Below are 22669 nucleotides of genomic sequence, written 5' to 3'. Positions count from 1 at the left end.
CTGAGCGGCGCCGGTTGGTTCTGGTGTCCTCTCACTTAGTGGGAGGGACAGATCTGACCTTCAGGAGCACAGGTTCTTCTCCCGGGGGGAGGGCAGGGCTGCTGCATATGGCTGTCTGGGAAACAGCAACACAGTAAACTAGACTCTGCTTTAGTGTCTGGTCTGCAGGGGAGTAGCTCCTCTACACCAAGGGAGATTGCTGGCAACTTGCGAAGGGCTGGTAGTCTACCAGTGTCCTTGGGTAGTTGCTCAGCTGCTTGACGAGTCACTAAGTCAGTGTTGTCAAGACTAGTGCAGGCAGGCAAAAGTCCACAGCTTTCTTCAGTTCTCGCTGTCTCGTGGCTCTTCTCTGTTTTGTTCTTCTGGATCCATTGAATCTAAGTTCCTGGCATCAGGATTGCCTCCTAAATACTGAATTTAGGGGTGTTAAGGGGAGTGACTGGTAGTAGCCAATGGGCTACTTACCTTTAGGACGACTACACCCCCTTTATGACCACTTCCTGCGGAAAGTGTGCATAACCCTGACCCAGTGAGCCTAATTTACAAAAAAACAAGATTTTGGAGTTCTAGGTTTTGTGAACATATCAGGTAGCCCACCTTAGGAGTGGAACTGATGCCTCCTGACTAGTCAGTTTTCCTGCCTGACCTGGTGCCAAATGGACCTTGGGCAGAGGGTGGCATTTTCTCTGTCTGGGGAAGCCTTGGGTCACACATTAAAGGTGGTAGAGGCCTTTGAAACATCCTGCCTTGATATGCTGATTACTTAGCCATCCTGCTTGGAGGAGGTGACAACACCACCATCCGAAGCAGGCATTTTTTCTGTCCTCAGAGCATGGGCTCTCACCTGCAGTGGGTCCGAAATCTGGCTGTGGTGGCTGGCTGGTCCACACCAGCCCGCCAAAGAGATAGTAGTCGGTAGGTTTTCAGGGGGCTCCTCTAAGGTGCCCTCTGGGTACATGGATTAATCAAATCAATCGCTAGTTTCAGTGAAGCCATAGTGTATCTTGGGTGCACTATATTACCAGTGTCCAGCACATGTACTTAAAATTGCTTCCCTGTTCATTTGTAATATCTAAGAATCAACTTAGACATCACAGCGGCATATCTGCACATGCAGATATGCCCAAACAGGCAGTATAGTGCACCCTACCCTAGGGCTGTGATGCTGCTGTAGGTGTGACTTCCATATACTGTATGCAGTGTCTGCAGGCATGGCACATAGGTGATGTGTTGTCTTCACGTATCTCTGCATCATGTAATGCAGCTTGCAGTGGCAGTTCGCATGACTGCGCTGAGGGGTCCCTTGGGGTGGCACAGTACATGCTGTAGCCCTTAGGGACCCTCTTTAGCCTCTCTGCCCTAGGTACCAGGGGTACCATTTACTAGAGACATGCAAGGGGTACTAAAGGTATTGTCAGTTGGGGGATCAAGTGCACAGTTTTAGGGAAAGCGATCTAGCATTGGGGGCCTGGTTAGCAGGAGCCCAATGGATTCTTTCAAAATTGCATACAATACCAGGCAAAAAGTGGGGGGTAACCATACCAAAAAGGGCACTTTCCTACAGTTGTCGGAAGTAGTACCATTTATTATTTAACTACATTTAGTATATTATTTGTCATTGGTTTTGCAAAGTCGGACTGTCATGTTCTTTTTAGAAACGAACTAGACCATTCTTGCTGTGTAAGTAGAAAACAATTTAATGCATTGTAGAAGGATATAGGAAAATACTATACATCCTATTGAACGTTATTTACTTAAAGTAGAGTAATATATGGATTGCTGCTGGTCATCTCTCATTCACTTGCAGCTTTTCGCGGGTGTATAGCTTTGTAGTGAGGTTTACCCCCTCAGACCTTTTTTTATTGCTCGCCTGTGCATATCTTTAAAAGTTACATATGTTCTTAGTAGTTGGATGGTAGTATGTTTTATTTTCTTACACCCCACCCCCTAAATAAAATAAATGGATTAATCCGTGTGATGAGTCTTCAAACCCCCCCCCCCCCCCCCACCCCCCCCATTGGTTCTCTATGTAAGTGTTGTATTTGTGTAACACACAGACTATTGGAACAGACACCAACACAAATGGGAGAGGAAGCTGCCAGATGGGCAAAGCTGGTCATCCCTTTAGTGGTCCATTCTGCACCAAGAGTGCGCTTAAGGGGTGCAACAGCCCTGGAGATTGGAATGCCACTACTTCTTCAAAAACAGCAAGACGTTGCTGCCATAACAGAACCCTTGATGTCTACAGTAAGTGATTGTCTCCTTTTGTAGCTCCCACGGAAGTTAATGTATTGTCTGTTTTCTAGCAGCAGCTCTGAGAGGTGGAATTCTTTTTTACATACTTTTCATATGTCAAAGTGCATGTTAATGTTTATTTTCATGCTGTTGGCACCAGGCCATAAGCCACCATACGTATTAACTACGTTGTTTCTGCTGAGTAAGACTTTTGTAAATGTGTTTATATTCTTTTGTGTTTAAGACACTAGATATCTTCAGATGTGTGAATATAGGGCTGTAAATGCCATTTTTACTGCCCCATAACCGCTATGCACCACTTATAACAACTTTCTCTCATGAACACAGAGCCTGAGACCTAGTTGCCTTAAAACTTGATTGGATGCACACTTCAGAGCCAATCCAAAGGCTGCCAAAGCTCTGCTTTAAGGACTACAGAATCTGCCTCGGTTTGCGATTCCCTCTTGCTATACAAAAAACCTTTGGTAAATGAATATTGGCACTATTAATTTGGGACGGTGCCCCAGGAATCGAATTGATCCTTAAAGACTGTTTGTATGCAGGCTAGTTATCTACTGCTTGTCAGCTGTTCTACTGCCAATATGTGGTCAAAAGTAACTTCATCTAGAGATTTGGCACTTGAGATCATAGATATGGGCTACTAGCAGTTGTATATGTATATATATAATATATATAATATATATATATAATCTTGGAAACCCATTATGCAAGCATGTTATGCAACTAAATGGGCACGTTTTTCCACTGGCTGTACAACCCAAAATATACATCTTGTAGTAGTAACAGTTCAACACTGTTTGCAACATTTACTAAAAGCAGGTTTGGCTTATACCTTTTGTATACTTGAATGTCTAGAAGCAACCACCCCATACTTCCATACAGATATCATTAATCTGTTTTTCAAATCCATCTAATAAATGGTCTTATGGGAAAGTTAAAGGGTAATATCTCAGAGTGCCCAAGCAAGCTGTAGCTCACACTGCTTTACACACTCTAGCTGCAAGGAGTGCTATAATGTACTGCATAAATCATGCTGCAAATGGAAATGCTACTTACCTTTTAACAATCAGTTTGCAGCTTGTAGTGCTGTAGATTCACACGCACCTTACTGTTACCTTTAATGTTAGCTGAAAGTTGCCTCTGGTACTTCGACTGCTGTTTTCACCGGTGTTGGCATACACAACATCCTTTTATTTTTATACACAACTTAAAAACGGGGATGGGAATGCATATTATGTGATCTATCCTGGTACCTTGGTAGTTTTACTGGAGGATTTGTGAGTTTCCTCCAAAGAACGAAGGCGCTTCACTGAAGAAAAACTGCTTCTAACATTCTGGACCCAATGGTCAAGGGCCGGTGTGTGCACAACATATTAATCTATAGAACTGCATGCTGCAAGCTTAATATTGCAGCAAAGTAATATTTTCCTCAATTGTCGACTTCTTCGGTGTTGAAGGAATACAGTGTATCATATTAATTCGTTTTCAAATCTCTTTACTGTTGTGTTGGCCCTCTTAAAATTAGCACAGAGTAAAAAATGTATAATTTGATATTGAAGTAATGTTAACTAGACTGTTACTGGACACTATGATCCATCTTGTATTCTTTCAAAACATCTGTTGCCCGTTACTTGTCATTGAAAATGATTTTCTGGCAAATACATCTCACATATTCCCACACCCTCATTTTCTTCCACCCGTCCCAGAAGGCCTTCATGCTTATTTTATTGCTCGAGGGCTATAGGAAACTGGACATAGAACCGAGAAATACCATGTTCTGGGTAAAGAGGTGATTAAGGGTAATGTTAATTATGTTTTTCCTGGAATAATGAGCATAATCATGAAGAGTAGTATTTTTGGTTGTAATTGTTTATGCAATACCTGCTTTGGATTTATTCTAATTTGCGGTTTCTTCAGTCCCAGAAATTATAGGCGGCTGAACTGCCAAATTAAAATTAATAATGAACAGGGAATCGGAAGATACAGCAGTGTTCACATAAATAGCTACTACTTTCAGTCTGTCCAATTGTTGGTTCTCAAAACTCGAGTGATTAGTTATAGATGAGAAAGCAAAGTGGCTCCAGCGGTATTGCAGTTTGTAGATTCCCTATTTATTGTTAAACTCTTCCAAAACTGAAATTCTTTTCATCCCTGGCTCCGTTGCTTCCACCACTGTCCTTATCCAGTTTGTTCTCTGAGTGATGGACCTAGTAGCACTTTTTAATAGGGCCATGTCACTTGAATCCTTCACCTTCTCTCTCTCTCTCCTTTGAAACAGTTTCCAAAGGTCATGCATTAGAAACATCTGACTTTTCCCTTTCCAGGAGACTAAAGCCCTGGACAACATATTGGTTATGCATAAGCTGGCTTAGTACAATGGCTGGCTTGTGTTTCCATCTCTATGCATGCTTGACTGTCAGCCAAGTCCATAGCCAACTGCGCAATGCTCACACCGGTTTCCAAAAGCATTCATGGTGGAGACCCACTCTATCTCTCTAGACAGCTTTTCCACCACATTTCATCACCTTCATTACACTTCCAATCTTCCTATTTTACAACACCAAAATCTCCCTGCATGCCTCAAAGCGGATCCCTTGATCTAAATAGCCACCTGCTCTAGAATCGGAACTACCTCTTCTCACAATTTAAGCAGATACAATCACACAAAATTCATCCCAATAAATATAGCCTCTCTAAACAATCAAACAAGCTACTGTAATTATTACATTCTGTAAATGAGTTCCTCAATCTGATCTGATGTATGTTAAAAGTTGCTATGTACAACAATTCTTAAAGGGCTACTAAATGTATTCTTTTTTTGCATCACAACAATGGACTTGCATAAGCTTTCATGTAAAAATGTTCTAGGGTGACCCAGGAATTTTATCCTTTGGCTGACTACTCTCCACACTCTATGCTGTCTGTCCTCAAGTATTTTGTCTCTGGAAACTGCTCCAGTCATGAGTAGAAGCTTGAGCAAGCACATTGTATCTGTGCTTGGTTTCGTTTACGTGATGGTAATCTTCTAACATGCAATTCCCTTGTGGTGGTGTTAGATGTCCTTTTGTAACAATTGTTCAGGCTGTTCTGCACTATTTCCTACCAGACCATTAACTGTTTGACTTTGTTTCCTCTCTTCTGTTTGTTGCCACAGAAAATCATATCTGAACTTCAGAGGTTGTTCTCATCTAAAAATGAAACCTATGTTTTGAAGTTGTGGCCTTTGTTTGTAAAGCTACTGGGAAAGGTAAAGGGTGATGATGCCCATCTTGATTTATTTATTGTTTTGTTTTTTGCTACACCCGGTTCGTTTTCTGAAATTCCTTTTCTTCTCTTTATTCAATTTCCAGACACTCCATCGTAGCGGTAGTTTTATCAACTCTCTGTTGCAGTTAGAAGAACTTGGATTTCGCAGTGGATCACCTGTAATAAAGAAAATTGCCTTCATTGCATGGAAGAGTCTAATAGATAACTTTGCTCTAAATCCAGGTTGGTTCAGCCCCTATTAAATTTCAGGTTCAGATTTGTAAAACATGACTGTTTCTATTTTGCACTTTTAAAAGATTTACTGTATTTGTATGATTATGAAAGTGTGATCTTGTCTGTATCAAGCACTCTTTTGGGTTTATGTTAAATTAACTGCATGCCTTTATTTATGAAATACCAGTATAGTCATTGAGTGTTTGTTTAATGCTGTTTTCTTCTTCTGTTGAAGATATACTGTCTAGCACAAAAAGACTGAAGCTCTTGATGCAGCCATTGTGTTCCATCCATGTGAGGACTGAGGCATTGGCACTGACCAAACTGGAGGTTTGGTGGTATCTGTTGATGAGACTTGGCCCTCAGCTTTCAGCTAACTTTGAACAGGTAACAAATACTACTTAACTTTAGTATCTTCAGCGTCGGTGTTGCCTTATTTACTATTGCATACAGTTCTGTAAGCAAAATATTAAGTACTTCTACTGTATGGTGGGAAGTTAACTAGCTCTGAAGCAGTTATGTTGTGTCATAATTCTGTATTTATATAGTGCAACATATGCTGATAAAACAAGCTCCAAGGCACTATAATATAAAATTAATAAATCCTGAAATGGTTAATTCTTGTGTCCAACCCTAAAACGCGCTGTCCAGATTGTCTCTCTAAAATAAAAATTGCTGGAGGTTCCAACAAGGGCTCCAATTCTCTGGTCCTCGGACCGCTCGTGTCTGCATTGCGTTTTATGGTTGGACACTAGAATTACCTTTTTCAGGATTTATGAATTTTAGCAAAATGCTGTGAGCTCTTGATCCCACATTGCATTACTAAGGAAACCATTATGACTCTCACTGGAGCTTAGCTTAATTGAAAGTATGCAAATGTGAGGCTTGAAAAGCGCGGCAGCTTGGGTGTGCCCATTATGGCCCGTGTCCATGAACTATGAGAGTTCAAAACGCGTTTGGCCCAAGTGCACGTATTGGTTCCGGATTGCTGTTTATTTGAATAAAAGACGCTGTAAAGGGGATTGTGTCTCCGTTCTCTGACAGAGGTGAGGATATATTAATATATATGGCAATAAAGTTCAGATGCCCACACGAAGGCTTTCAGGTAAGTGATGGCACCAAGACTCGCTCAATGCCTCCAATCATCAATCGATGGCTCAATGCGTTTCAAACTTTAGTTGATGGATAGTAGCGGCTTTCTCCAAGTCGCGAGGACGAATAGCGGATCATGGGTGCTCGGAGGTCCGAGTACCAGATGGGAACAAAAGGGCCAGTGAGTAAGTGTGCAAGAATTGGCAGCAGGCAATGTCTCAGCTTTACATGAACCCACTTGGGAATTGAATTTGCATTCTATTTTAAATACAGCATTATCCACTGGGACTTAATCTTTGTGTGTGAACACTGCAATTACCAGAATGCTTCTCTTCAAAAAAGACACGCCTACTGGGGCGGGAAATAGAATAAAATGCAAAGGGGTTCCACATTATGGTTGCTGTGTTTTTACATGCAAGGCTCTTGACAAATAACGAAAGTTTGAAACGCATTGAGCCACAGATTGGTGATTGGAGGCTTTGAGCGTGTCTTGGTGCCATCACTTACCTGAAAGAGCAACCCTTTGTGTGGGCATCCTCAAAAGAGGCCTCTGCAAATAGTAAGCATGCTCATATTCTGCTGTAAATATCATTTTTGAATTTATTGCAGAGGCACGCCAGCTACATTTTTGGCATAAGTGTTATGACGTAAGCGCTATGCGCCAAGTCCTTATGTGGTTTCCAAATCATCACTTCGAGATGACTTGGATAATGTGTGAAGTAGTTATTTAACCATGCTAAGACTTAACTTAACCTAGGCTTACTGTTACCTTCTGGCCTACAGCAACCAACCCTAGTGTCATGTTTTAGTTTTTCATCTCGGTGGTGCAAATCTGCTCTGCAGCCACGTCTGAAATGTGACTTCTATGCCACTTGTGCAGTTTCTGCGCATTTTTACAGTGGCCTTACCTAATAAATGCACCATTAGGGATTGCCAAATGCATTTGGGGTGAGAGTGCATGCAATGACCGGAATATCAGACTTCGAAGTTAAAAATAAATACAAATAAATGACCCTTTCAGGTGGCTTACGGTTTTACACTGTTTGCTCTTCTGAAGACCCAAGTTCTTCTCACTAGACTTCCAAGATCTTCCTTTTGGCATGTTAGCTGTTTTCCACAATTCAGTTGCCCCAAAATGTCACGTGGTTCTGGCATATTTGCATTTGAGAAACACGTTTTCTCTCTCAATTACCAACATTCTTTGTTTGCTTTTTTTTTATAATGAAATTTTGCTTTGCTGTGGTTGCACGAGTTGTGTAGTTCTGTATTTTAATGTTGAAAGTGGTTTGTTACGGTCAGTCTCGTATTTGCTCAAATTGTTTAAAATGAATAAAATCTGAACACATAGCCAGGCCTTTTTGCTTATGCAAATTAAGTAAAGTCGAGTTTTCAAACTGTACCATTCATTTGAATGTTACCACGTGGTCAACTAGTGCAAAAGCGAGTCGGCGATTTAGTTGCACTATAAACAAGTTGGCATACCCTTTTGCACTCCAATTTGCATTCAGAAATGGGCCGAAACCCAGCTTGTAACAACATAGCTATTTAGCTAACATGTGTAAACAGCCCTTCTCGGCACATTGATTGATTTTTAACCCCTCTGAGTTTATTCTCGCCATATAGAACGTGTCCCAGATTGGTTATGACGTGTACAAATGGCCTCCTGAATTTCCTGTGGGTGGACAGACTAGATCAGTTATGGCTTACTCCTCAGTAGAGTCTGAGAAATGTGCAGAAATGGTATCCTCCTACGCACCCTCGACCCCTGATACAAGCCCTCTGGAGATACTACAGACACCTGAAAGGCTTGACTACTCTGTGTATTATGACGAGAAAAAGAGATGCAGGTTTTTGTTTGATATCAGTTCAATGCTAATGGTACTAGTTGCCGTCTAGTGATGTTTCTCGGTTCTGTAAGCCAAACTCGTTTAATAGCTTGCCTTAAATAGCTGTAACTCTTTACATTATCCATTAAGACGCTACTAAATGCATTCTGCTTGTTTTTTAACATTGTATCTTATCTTTTAGGTGTGTGCTCCACTAATTCAAAACACTCTAAGTGTGGATGCTTCTTCCTCGTCTACTCCTGTACCTCCTGCACGAGGATCAGCTAACCAGAGTCTAAATCAGACTGGGATGAAAGCAGGTACACAAAGCTCCTGTAGATAATCTTGCCGAATAGCGCTGTGCTGGGTGAGCGGGTACATCTGTGGGCATGTATTGCACCATCCACGTAACTGGGTGTAAACCCATATTTATGGTTTCCGGGGTTAATAGCTAGTAACTTAAAAGATGCTGCTTTATTGCCTTTAGTGCATTAAGTTGGCCAACCATTGACGAGAGCTACTGAAGGGAAATGTGAGGTGTATCAAGCAAGGTATAATTTTGTCTGCCACCTCTATCCAATAATCAGCCTTATAACCACACAAAAACGTTTGGGGCCATAACCCTGCCCTCAAGATTGTAGCGCGGTTTGGGGTTCTTTGTGTCATTTTTTTTTTTAACCCCTTTTTCTTAAGACCTAGTCAAGTTGGACACTGATTTTATTTCTTGCTGTTAACTTTTATTATCCATCCCCTAACTCACTCATATATGTGGTCTTTATTGCTTGACTTTGCTCCCCCTGGAAAGTCAAGTGCCTAAAGTGAGGTCACTTCTACCAATAGTAAATTTCTTACTACTTACTTTCCAGATGTTTCCAGCAAAACTAAGAATGTAAATTTAGAGATTTCTTTTTCTCCTCAGGACCCTTCCCATTTGGAAGCCCTGCAACACCCAAGATGAACTTAAATTCTAGCAGTCTTTCATCACCGGCACTAACATCTGTTCAGCTTTTGGGGCTTGAAATGTTGGTCCATTTCTTGTTGGGACCAGAGGTTGTACCATTTGCCAAGAAAAATAATCTAGTACTTGGTTTAGGTAAGTAGCTTTCCTCTTCACGTCTGAAAATATTGTCTGTTAATAATTGTTTTGGTTGCCTTTGAGTTTATTTACATTCATTAGGATGAAGTTTGGCTGCCATGATGCTGGCGTTTTGCTTTTTTGATTATTTGTGCATCTATTTAGAGTTTGTTTTTCCGTGCCTCTCGTGTTTCCGCCGTTCTGTAGTTGTGTGACTAATATTTGTTGTGACTGCTTGGAATACTGCAAACCGAAAGGGATTATTTGAAGAACTACCTAAATTATATACCTTTTGTTTGTCTAGAGCCTCTGCTGCACCCATTGATTAGTAGCGCTTCATTTTTCTGCAAGCACGCCAGCACACTCCTGAATGCTGTTCAGGATGGCTTCATAGCTGTCGGGAAAGATGCTTCAGGTAAGGAAGGTGATGTTCTTTAGGTTTTGCTTTGAAAGGGTTGGCGAAATTAAAGTCTCTTGATGGGTGTTGTAAATCCCAGCCACTAAAATTCGAACATAGTGGCTCCTCAGAACCAGAGTTTCATTGCAGAAGCTGGGGTAGGGAGATACGGGGTTTGGATTGTATGATTCACCAACGTAGGACTCCACCAAGCGACTGAAGGGTGATCTTTGGGTACAAGAGCAACCAGCTGAAATTAGGCTGCTGTACTACAGCAATGGTCAGTTCGAAGTATGGTAAGCCACAGCATAACAAATTTTGTTGCATTATTAGAGGTGCATGTCCCCCAGTTTACGCTGGTGTGCTTGCTAGTTTGGGTCAATGCATGAAGACTACCGGCCCTGTAAGGGAAGGAAACCGCCTGAGACTACACACTCCCTCAAGATGTGGCTTTATGTGCTTCTGCTACTGTCTGCATCTGTACAGAGGCTCTCTTGTCATTTGGTTGCATTTTGAACGTGACAGTACTGTGAAGCTCATCTAACTTGCACTCAAGCGGGCCTATCCCAACATACCTCTGCCAAGAGAACTAAATGTGTGCACCGTTCATTCCTGTGCTTCTGTACTATCAAGCATACAAAGGGTTCTATCATTCATAGTAAGGCATCCTTGTGGAGCAGACACTAATTGAGTAATACTAAAAGGGTCTTGGGCACCTTCAGTAATAAGATGCAGCTTCTCCGAGGTTTGTATTTTCTGTATTATGCCGTTAGACCTTACACACTTTTGGTAGTGTTTCCCTAAATGTTTTGCTTTTTCCTCCGAGGTTTTGCTGATTCTCTTTTAGTGATCTTGAGGCTCTGGACACATTGCAATGTAAATGCAGTGTCAAAGTGCGTGAGCCCTTCCTACATGTTAGGAAGTGGTGCTTACCTGATATTTTTAAACCTGTCTCCAGTGTGCCACTGCAGACCTGTGTGTGCGCGCTTGCACCTATGATGGTTTTAAAAATGTGCCAAGCCTGCCATGTATTGTATTGTAATTTGTAAAGCGCGATTGCTGCCCAAGGGCGTCCAAGCGCTAGAGTGCAGAGAACAGAGCTAGGGGGGTAACAGAGAATAAGATTTAGGTGGGCCTGGCAAATAGATAGGTCTTCAGTTGTTTACGGAATGAGAGTAGGTTAGAATTGGACCTGATTTGTAGCGGGAGTGTGTTCCACATCTTTGCGGCATTTAAGGAAAACTACCTTCCTCCGGTCCTGGCTCTCCTTACTCTCGGGACTACGGCCAGGAAGGCCTCCGTAGACCGAAGGGTTCTGTTGGGATGGTATTGAGTAACCAATTTGTTAATGAGCGCTGGACCTGACTTCCAGAAAGCTCGGTGCGCGATACATAGTGCCTTAAAAGCCACTCTCGGTTTTACTGGAAGCCAGTGTAGGCTGCTTAGTGCGGATTTAGCAGACTGCGTCCTTGGGGTCTTTAAAAGTTGCAGCAATCTCAGTATTCACACAAACACAAATTCAAGTAATCTTAACAAGTAGCGTTTCTCTTGCTCTCGGCTTCCGCCTCAAGAGCTCAGTCTCTTAACTTGCAGGGCTATGTGCGCAGTTTATCTTATGCTCAGATTGTCCTTTCTAAACCACTGGCCAATCCTGAGGGGACCTTTCACTACCATTAGAGCGCCCCTGGAGAAAGTATTAAGGGGTGAAGCAAGTGGTAGGTGAAAGGCAGGGCAGGTACATGTGTGTTCTGTGCCCAAGTTGTGAAGTATACCCACGTGTTCACTGCCTATGAGGTTTGCTCTTCCCATTGGTTAACATGGGTGAATGGGTGAGATTACTTAAAGCTGCAATAGTGGCTTACAGTGGAGCAGCTTATTGAAACTCTGTAATCCAGTATATCTTCATAAGGTTTATTAAACTCAGCACGGCAGTATGTTGTTTCCAGATGAAAGCCTCCAGTACAACTGAACTTCCACTGGAACCAACATACTACATTCCAATAGAGAATAAAGAACGTAATGTGAAACATAACACAGCGCATGCTGCCATACAGATTGACTGGCACATGCACTTAAAGGGACCTAGTACAGATGTAACACAGCTCATAATGTTACCTGCCATTAGATTCACAATAACAGACCCTCTACTGTGGTAGAGGGATTTGTCATTGATAGCTCAGAAATGCTTCTTCTAGAAAGTGGGCATTTATTTCTCCACTCTAAAACTGTGTGCCTTTTAGTTTGACTCTAGTCCAGGCTGGGGGAGCACATCTGTGCATTCCCCAGAGACAGCTATAAACATTGGGCATGCAACAGGAATGACAGACTTCTGGTGTTTGAGGGCTGGCTGGATAGAATCGAGGAAGAGGTTTTGACACTTGGCTTCTAGGAGCCTGATTATGGCCTCACTTAAGATGCTCTGCATTCCACGGCCCCATGGCAGACAGAACTGGAACTTAAGGTAAATATCTGTGGGTTGAAGAGAACCCTCTGACCCACCTCACCTTCAAAGGCACACTACAGTATAACTACTGTTGTCATACTTGAGCAGGGATACACTTGCGACAATGTGGGACCAGACATCCTGGAACTGCGTATTGCATACTGCCAGAGGAATCTGTTGTGCATAAGGAGAATTACAGCCATTGGATGCGACCGTGCATCCGTCCTGGATAGTGGCTGGCCTGGGCTGACTACCTGCTGCTGTGTGGCACCTTGAAGTGTGCTCTCCGAGGGCCTGTTGGATTGCCCCCTGTTCTCTTGTGGAGGTCTGGGGGACATCAAAGACCTCCCACGGGGTACCCACCCCATCTACCAGTGACCCCCTGGAGAGCGGTGCCCTCTTAAGTGCCCACATCGTCTGCTGGATCCAAACTGGTAGCACCGTGTGGGCGTGAATGTAGTATTGTGCCTGGAGACAGGATTGGCTGGTGCGGAGCCCCAAAAGTACTACCCGCATCGGAGTGTGGCCGCTGCATCGTGGGACCTCAACACGCAGAAGTGTCTTGTTGGAGGTAAGTGGATACACCGGATGTGTGTCCTTGCATGCCCTGCTATGTCGATTGTGCCGCATCTCTCTAGAGTAACACTCCAACTGCGTGCTCATTGCCTGTGATGTCTGATTCTCCTGTTACGACCCTCTGAGGTGATGGCACCTTATTCTACAATAGGCAGGACTGCTGAGCGTGCGATTGCGTAGTTGACCGGAATTGTCTGGGCGACTCATTCAACGTGCACAAGACCTTGTGCCTCATTTCCAGGGAGGTACGGAAGTGCAACTCTTCGTTGTGTGTGACCGAATTGTCTGGTGCTACCCAGCTCAACGCGCACCAGACTTTGTGCTTCATTTCCAGGGAGGAAACGAGTTTGCAACTCTGCATTGTGTGACCGGAACGGTCTGTTACCAGACACTGTACCTCATTTCCAGGGAGACGTGGAAGAGAGGGTTAGTGTTCCAGGTTGGCTGGGCGATACTTTGATCAACATGTCTTACGGGGTGCCTTTTTCTTCCGAGAGATTTCCGTGCTTCATCCCCCATTTATCAATTGCTTCTTCTTGTGCCCTCAGTACAGCAGATCAACTGCCATGTCTTCACCTGGTCCGATTTAGTGTTGCCATGTAGTATTGCCCGGATCAGGCCTGGCTGGTCAGAGTAATTGACTGGGCTAAAGAACACTTCACAGGGCGGTCAGAAGCAGGTTCAAGATACTGCAAGGGCCCCTCCGCCCCCCAATGCTTCGCAGAACTAGGATGGTGCCAGAATGCATTCGGCGGAATCCTTTGATTGAACGACTATTGCCCGCAGCCTGCATCTGCTCTACATACCGTAGGTGAACTTCTTGAAGTGACAAAATCCCCATTTGTCGACTGCTGCCTTATGAGTCGTGCGCTTACGTCCACCTTCTTCCCTGGGACCCTGACTAAGTGTGACTCCGGCCACAATTGGCTTAGTATCGGGGAGAAGGTTCTCTTTCTCTCTAGACTGTGGGTGTAGTCTGGGTCCGCTGGAGTGCGGAGTAGGATTTGGGTCTGCATGTGCTTTATCAACTCGCCTGCCGGTTTTCAGTTGCACCGTATTACGGTGGTGAGTGAATGGGAACGACTGCTTGTGATGCAATTGCACCGCATGGCAGTGTTTCTTTACACGTGGATTCCTTGCCAAAAGAATACTATGTTTGATTTGTTTTTACCCGTATGGCCTTGGCCCATGGTGCTGCTTAAACAAATTGAAATTTTCTGTGTACACATTCCTGAAATCGTTTTGATCTAAGGTGCACCCTATAACTGTGTGGTGTTAAATTAGAATATTTGAAAGGGTGGGCCTCGCTCTGACAACGTTTAGCACGCATAAGGGTGCATGTTAAATGGGATCTTTCCCAAGTGTGCATATTACTGATGTCATTTTAATCAGGTTGGGCCTAGTTCTGCTGGTGATATTTCTGAATGTCCTGCATGATGATTATGTTGTATTAGTTAACATGTGGTGAATGCAAACTTTATTTACATACACCGTGTGATAGTCTTTTGTGAAGTTCCGTGTATATATATATATATGTGAGTGCTGTGCCAATGCTTTACACATTGCCTCTGTGATCAGCCTGAGTGTTCAGTGCCAAGCTACCAAAGGGTGAGCGCAGGTTATACTGGAAGTGTAATCGCACACCCCCTGACTGTAATGGTAGGTTCTGCCTGGCTGAGGCGAACTGAAATGAGCCAATTCCCACATATGGCTATTAATATTCAAAGTGATTTTTTTGCAGAATATATATGCCTGTGTATTGACATCAATATGTATGATCTTCTTCACAGATGCCATTGTGCAGCTGATTTGGAAGGATATGATCAGCCTTGTGAAAGCAACCATTGAGGCTGGTAAGAACTCTCCAGGTTACCTACAAGTTTCTCTTCACCTCTTAATTCTAGACGTTCTGTTATTTTTGAAAACCAAAGTTTATAGTCTGCTTTTTTTTTTATTACATCCAAAGCTTTAAGTCTGCTGATCTCCTTGGAGATTCAGGGAGATTTAAACTGCAAGTGTAATAACAGCTACATATACAAAATGGCTGGCATGTTGGATCATTTCACCCGATTGTAACCTTTTTTTTAAATGTGTTTTTGGGGAAAAAAATGTTTTTCTTGTATGTGCACAGGTGTCTAGTTTTGTTTTCTGTACCTGCACTGGCAGAAGTTTTGCATTAAGATGGTTTCTCTTCTGGGCTTTTTCAAAATGGTAAGACAAGTAGTGTCCCATACTTCTACGTGCAATCAAAGACGACTGACCCTTCGCTGTGCGTCCAGAACTAATTCAGCAAGTAGTAAGGCAGCCACTGCAGATGTTCAGAGGAAAGCGCCTATGAATTACATTTACAAAGCGTTACCTCAGATGGCAGTTAAAGGCTATTTCAAGGGAATCGGTTGCAAGCACGTTGCTGCTGCCCTGGATTTCATTCATATTTTCCTATAGTAGGCTGTGTCACAGAAAGCATGATGGTTGAGAAAAATGTATTCTCTATACATGATATAATGTAATCTTCTAGATTGCAGGAAGTTAGCATCATTTTAATTGACTATCACTTATAAAGTAGAACGTGACTCACTATTGTTAAATTACCAATATCAAGAGGAGGCGATATGATGGCCCACTGGAAGGCACGATGTAATAGTGTGAAGTAATGTGAGCACACAAATTTGGAAAGCTGGGGGCAATAACCTATATACAGAATGCGAAGGTTCAACTATTGGCCCACAAGAGGGCGGTATTATTTGTGCAAGATAACCGATAGTAAATATAACCGTGATTTGTCTAGAAAGGTAAAAACAATGAATTATGAAAAATATAGAAGGGTTTTATTTCACAGTCACATTTATTTTGTTTAATTTATATTATTCACATTTATTGTCACAAAAATTGCACTAAAAAATTTACTACAACCAGAATGCCAAGCGCTAGGAAACCAGGAAGTGATGTAATGTTAACTTGATATGACATACTGGCGTCAAGGCTAGCACTGGTTACCCGTGAGAAAGGTCCGAGTACAGACTGAAACGTGTAGGGTTGTTTCTTGCCGGGAATATTGCTGCCAAATAAAACGAGAGCTATGTAAACATCTACCGTGAGTGCGTGTGGAATCTTTCCGTAAGGAATACCGCTGCAGATTTAATTACGGCTGGGCTCTGCCGTCTCCACAGCGCACTGTCTTAGAGTGCCGACTGCCGAGAAAATGAGCCGTTTGGAGGAGATTGTGTGTGTATATGTATGTGTGTGTGTGTATATATAGCCTCCAAAAAGTGGTGTGTAAAACGTTTGTTATGAAGAGAGATTGCTTTTCATAGTTACCTGTATCTAACCGGAAATAGTGTCTTTATGACTAACATAATGGCATTGATGGAAAGCTGATTACATTAAACATTTTCTTCCTTTTTTGCAGGTAATAAGCGAGACCGACAAGGCTCCGATGTTTTGCCCCTCTTGTTGCAAGCCTTAAAAAACATTGTCACAGCTGACGTTCTTCCTGCACAGAAAGCACTAGTAAGTTGTATATTCGTGTGCTTTGAAAAACAAATCGAAGGAGATGGAAGCATATTTTCTCTTTCTCCATCCAATTACTGCGCCATCTCAACTTCACAAAGTTACTGCTTGGACTTTAATTGGCCATCCATTAAAATTGCTTTGGTTTTCTACAATTTGAAGTTACTAGAAATGAAAAGTACTGATGGAAGCATCGTGTGTTCATTTTGGCTTATGTAGCTTTCATGAATCTGCCCAAAAGGTCAAATGTATCTGTTTCTCATACCGGGTCATAAATATGACGGCACTTTACAGAGAACCCAGAATAACCATGTCTACAAATGTACTCCATATCTTAACCTTTAATGTATCTGGAGGCTTTCTTCTAAGTCGTGCAGAGGCCTAGAGCCAGGGTTAGCATAGCAAGCGAGCCCAAGATTGTCGCGGCTCTGCTTCCAGGCCCTGATCCCGCCTAACACCCCCAATGCTGTGCAACATGCTTCCTCTTTCCAAGATCAATCCTGAGTATGCTGTTTTTTGTTTTCTTTATTTTACTTCTGGTCAGAGCTTTGAGACCGTTTTCTTTCCTCCCCTCAAAGACAGTGTAGAGGATTTGACCCAACTAATCCAGCCCTGAGCTGTGGTGTAAATACTGTATTTTGAAAGTACAAAGTGAGCCACTTTTTGATCATATCCGGTCAATTCAATCCGGTGTCACTTGTGTGCAGTTGGAATCTCCACCGAAATGGTTAGTCTTCCATTAGCCAAATAAATCTAGAATGACAGTTAATTTCGGAAGAGCCTAGTGCTGCAAATCGCATTCCAAGGGGCTTCGGGTTTCAACATTTTGGCTGGCTGACACCCCAAAATGTCATTGGCAGTTTCCAAAAGTGAGCTGTGCCTTGCCTTGGTCTGCGTTAAGAGGTTATTAACCTTAAATGCATGTGCAGTATTGACTGGAATTATATTTTAAGACGCTTTAGTTGGGAGATGTGAATAAATTGAAGGGTAACAAATGTTCAAGCTGCATGACAGCAAGCTGTGCACAGAAAGTGGACTCAAAGGACGAGTAGCAAGAATTTGAACATTTCTAAATGTAATTGGCAATATTTTTGGTTATTCTTTAATGTTTTAACCAAAATCAACGTTCTGGTTTGTCGTCTTCATAATGGTAAGCGGTCTTTTCGTTTGTTTTTGCCCAGGCAGTATTGTCTCAAGAGTAGGCTATATTTGTGCTTTAGTTTCAGTCCACTCTGTTTTTAAAATATTTGGGTTATGAAAGGTAATTGTTGCTTCAAATGATTTAATTACATTTATAAATTGACTGGGTTTGAAAAATTCCTTTTGAATTAAGAGATTGCTCTTGTTCGAGGCATGTGTGATTGTAGATGCACATTCTTTGCGTACTCCTGCCATCTAGTGTTGGGTCAGGATGTGTGCAATTTGTTTTTCTTTGACGTTTTTCGAGTCACGAGGTAAGGGGACACCTTATTTTGGTAATAGTGTGCATGGGCATCAACTCCATTGTTAGATTGCTTAACTGCAAGAGTGTGAGAATGGAGTATAATTTATAACATTAGTTAAGCTGCTGTTGCACTTGGGATTAGATACCTGCACACACAGTGGACTGGGCTTACCTCCAGGGCCAAAGTGGTTGAGCCCAAAACTCTGACCGAAAATGGCAGGGCTTCTAGTAGGATCAACCATGCTGGTTATCGTTTGGTGATCGTGCGTAACAAACAGTGCTTGCTTTCATAGCACCATGTTTATTGTTGCATTGACCATCTTTAACATTCCTTGTAAGTTCATGAGCACCATCTTTGGTTAATTGCAGTTTTATCCTAACCTAAAGTCCCTACAGCAGAAGATTTTTCAATTTAATGCACAAATGGCGACTCCATTATGTATGACTTAAAACTAAATGTGAGTGGGGTGAGGTGGTGGATCAGGGCGAGGAGATGGGTTACCCATCTCTGCTTCTAAAATTGCTTGTTTTGCAGATTGTATTGTTTTCTTCCCAAATGACAAATGTATTCTCCACTTTTCAGACACTTATTGAAAGCACTATTAAAGGACTGCCACAGAAAGCTCTGGGGTCGCCTGCCTATCAGATGGCCAACATGGATCTTTTGCATGTAAGTGCCTTTTTTAATTTTCCTAAATGAACAAAATACTGAATACTGTGTTGTCAGTCTACACAAGCCTATTAAAAAAAATAAAGTCCTTGGAAATTGGGGGTTCCTGATTGAATTCTAACTTTGTCTAAGCTTCGCTTGCAATCTTGATTTTAAACACAGTGGCTGGGATAGACCAGCAGTATCTGTTATTTAGTCCATCTTTTCATATTTATACATTTATTCTGATGCCATAAATTTCACCATGAATCTAGTAAGATTAAGGGTACCAAAGGCTTGAAGAGACTTAATGAATAGCACAGTTTGTAAGCTGAACATTGTTTTTGATTGGCATTTGTTTAAACCTATTGCAGCTTTTTAATTTTTAAATATTGCAATATTCCTATTTTTGCCTAAACTTAGTGCGACTGCACAGTAGATCCTTTTTCTGTTTCTCAGATTTCACTGCAAGAGGGGCACTCCCAAACCAGATACCAGGTAAAGAGTTTCTTGTTTCAAAGTGTTGCAAACCTTAACAGTTTTGGTCATTTTCTTTTTCCCTTTTATAAGTAGCTTGTTTTGTACAGTGTATATGCTTGGTGTCCAGTTTATGTCAGGCTTTCCCCAAGTAGAATGCAATATTTCCCACTAAGCAAATCGTTCTCAGTAGTAACCCTGATTTCCAAGTGTTCACTGTAAACTATCAACAAAATCGCCATTTACATTACTTTGAGTGCTTATGACCATCTAGTTCTGTTCACAACACTGATCATCTTAAGACCACAAAAGGAATACTATTTTGTTGTACACTGGGGTTTTATATTTATATATCTCTGGGAATGCAAAACATTGTGGGAATTCTATTGCACTCCTTCCTAGTTTTCAATTAGTTAAGGTTTCTCAATTTCTCTTATTAAAAAAAAAAAAAAAAAAGTTTGTATTTACTGGGAGAAATGTACAGAATGTGTATCCTTCAACAATTTCATACAAACTTCATTCTACTTGCTAATGCCTTACTTTGTTGTTTTTAGCAGTTGGACGTTTAAGGTCAAGGGGCAATTCATTCAATCTTTGCAGTCACTACCTCATAGTAAAAATGTCTGTTCACAAGTGAATAATGGCGCATTCACTGGATATGTTGGAGAAGATGGCGTGCATGTTAAGTCTCCTGTCTGTTTCCTTTTGGGGTTATGTTGTCAGGAAGCAATGCATAATATCAACATGAATTCATAGCAAGCATAAAAAAAACATTCCCTACTCCAGTGCAGGATTTCTTTTCTTAGAGCAGTTGAATACAAAGTACATGTACCGGTCTTTCAGAAGAAGGTGCAGGTGCCAGACCAGGAATTTGAGCTAAAAGAATTAGCAATTGGCATACACTCTATATTCAAGGCTAGTATACTGCTTACTAGCTCTTCAAGGCTGTGGGAGATTAGTGATGGTTATGTTATGTTAAAAATTACTTGTACAGTGCAGGTACACTTTGCGGTTTCATGGAGGGATGGTTACCAGCTCGGGGTGGAGATGCGAGGACAATTTGGAAAGTTAAGATTGTGTGACACTTGTATAGAGAACTCTTAAGATGGTCAACCCTTTGAATTGGGATGCTTCAAGGAGCTGACCTGCTGGGTGAATTTTACCAATGATGGCAGGCTTGCTGAGGTGATAAAACAGATTGGCAAATAAAAGGTATGACTATAGAGAAAATGGAAGCCAGGCACAGATGACATACATAAATATGCTGAGTTGAAGGCAGTCCACCTAGATGCAAGTGATGATAGGTACATGCTTCCACTGATTTAGTAGTTTCCTGGCATTGTAATTGAAAGATGCTGCTATTGCACACCTGTGTTGTCCACTTTATTGACCTTGAAAGGATGAAAGCCCGAAATAAGACTTAGTATTTTTTTTTCTGCATATTACACCACGTTTTTGCAATGAAAGTTTACCTCTTCTGACCTATCTTGTTGATTTCAAATTAGAATGATAAACGAGGACAGATAACTCAACTATGAGAGGGTTCTGGAGCAATAAGGGGCTCCTGGGCAGTATCCTGTTGCCACTGGTGTCCCAGGGCCACTATTTTTCCCTTGTTGGATAATTAAGTTACTCTCTTTTGACACACAACTCCCAAGTGGCAAACAGCCTGGGCTTAATCAAGGAGGTGGCTAGTAATGGACAATTCAATACAGCACACTACAGCACCACAATTCCATGTCCATCCAGTGTAACCTCTCCAAATAAGACAGGACCTTTATTAACATCCAAGTACAAAGAGCAGTTAAGATTATAATTTTATGGACTGAAAACCAAACATTCAAGAGCCTTTTGAGGCTGAAATCCAACCGTTTAAAAAATTTTTTTTTTAACGCTATGTGGTTTGATAACATTTAGCTCTGTTGCCATTGATATCCTGAAAGGGGGTGCCTAGGTTTAGGGTTAGCTTCAGAGTGTTTACTCCAGTGTTTGCAAACAGTCTCCATCATTGGGACACATTGCCAGACAAAGACCTAAAATGTGAGAGTTGGTGATGTACTGATATCTGACTTGGGAACAGTCAATTGAAGCCCTAGCTGCTTATATTACAGTTAAAATAGAACATGATCCCTTCACCCTAACTGAGTTCCACCTGACACTACGGAATAGGTTTTCGAGGCATGTGTGGCTTTAGATACGCATAATTTGCATACTTCTACCCTCTCGTGTTTGGTACAGATGTTTACAGTTAGTTTTTCTTCAAATAAGCGTTTTGAGCCACGAGGTAGTGACTCTTCCTCTTCGGAATGCTGTGCATGGGCATCGACTCTGTGAGAAAATGCGTCTTTTTGCCTTGAAAATGATATGGTTTCAATTGTAGCGCACAATGTCCCTGCCAACCAGGTTCCATGTGCCAGTGCTTCTTCCCTGAAACTGTACCCAGATTGGCAACTTCAGCCCCCTGTAAGTAACTAGTAAATGGTACCCAGGGCATAGGATCTGAAGAGGGGCCCCTAGGGACTCCTCAAGACCTGTCACTGCAGCTTGCATGCCCTGGTGCAGTGAAAAACGACAGGCGTTGTGCCATGCCAACCAGCACTGCCTAAAGTATAGGTAAGTCAACCCTCTAGCAGGCCTTACAAGCCTTAAGGCAGGGTGCAATATATCTCTGATGTGAGCTGCATGAGCAGATCTACCCTTACAATATTTAGGCCTATTCCTTAATATTGTAAGTGCCAGGGAAGCCATGGGGAGTACATGTGCTGGTAACTGACAACAGTTCTCCAGCACCATGATGGCTTCAATGAACCCAGGAGTATTTGGTACCAAACAACTCCTCTTAATAAACCCCCACTGATGCCAGTGTGAGATTTATTGAGCCATGTACCCAGAGGGCACCACAGAGGCCCCCTGTGAAAATCTAACAACCCTGGCATAGTCTCTGACTGGCTTTAGGCAGCCTGCCACCACCAGACATGTTTCTGGACCCCTGAGTCGAGAGCCTCGGCGGCCAGAAACAACACATCCTGGGCAGAGGTCTCACCTCCTCCCCCAGGATGGGCACAGTGCTCGAGAGGGAAGCTTCAAAGACCTGCCGCCTTTGTAATCCAACCCATGCCTTTCCTGCTAGCAGCAGATGGCAGTCCCCACTTTTGGGCAGGAGACCTGGTGGGAAAACTAAGTAAGAATAGGAGGTGTACCCCCTTGGCCAACTCCACCCACAGGTGCTGGAGGCGAAGGAAAACACCTCATTCAGTGCCAACCATCTTGAAGATGGTACGACTTAACCGATCAGGGCTAGGGTTATGCTGCTCTCACACAGTAGGGTGGCATAATAGTGGGTGTAGACACCCCAGGTAAGGAACCCATTGGGCCCTACCTGTTACTCCTCTATAATGCTCCTAAATCTAGTATTTAGTTGGCTCCCCTAGACCCTGAAATCAG

At 42.4% G+C, this 22669-nt stretch overlaps 1 protein-coding gene across 5 annotated transcripts in view; it reads left to right on the top strand.

The window, feature by feature from the left end:
• Positions 1–22669, top strand: part of RIF1 (replication timing regulatory factor 1) — a 442844-nt gene that overhangs the window by 90073 nt on the left and 330102 nt on the right. For 3 of the 5 annotated variants that reach the window (XM_085645596.1, XM_085645592.1, XM_085645593.1), the window contains exons 6-16: positions 2058–2247; positions 5411–5503; positions 5607–5745; positions 5972–6123; positions 8857–8974; positions 9574–9747; positions 10034–10144; positions 14936–14998; positions 16555–16655; positions 18683–18769; positions 19208–19246. In XM_085645596.1, coding sequence (XP_085501722.1) covers positions 2058–2247; positions 5411–5503; positions 5607–5745; positions 5972–6123; positions 8857–8974; positions 9574–9747; positions 10034–10144; positions 14936–14998; positions 16555–16655; positions 18683–18769; positions 19208–19246 — 1267 coding nt within the window. The remainder of the gene's footprint in view (positions 1–2057; positions 2248–5410; positions 5504–5606; positions 5746–5971; positions 6124–8856; positions 8975–9573; positions 9748–10033; positions 10145–14935; positions 14999–16554; positions 16656–18682; positions 18770–19207; positions 19247–22669) is intronic. The other 2 variants (XM_085645595.1, XM_085645594.1) reach the window with 1 other exon arrangement.

Source organism: Triturus cristatus, chromosome 3_1 (assembly GCF_964204655.1).
Source record: "Triturus cristatus chromosome 3_1, aTriCri1.1, whole genome shotgun sequence".
Classification (NCBI taxonomy): Eukaryota; Metazoa; Chordata; class Amphibia; order Caudata; family Salamandridae; genus Triturus; species Triturus cristatus.
Note: the sequence above shows the minus strand (reverse complement) of the source record. Positions and strands in the feature narration are given on the sequence as shown.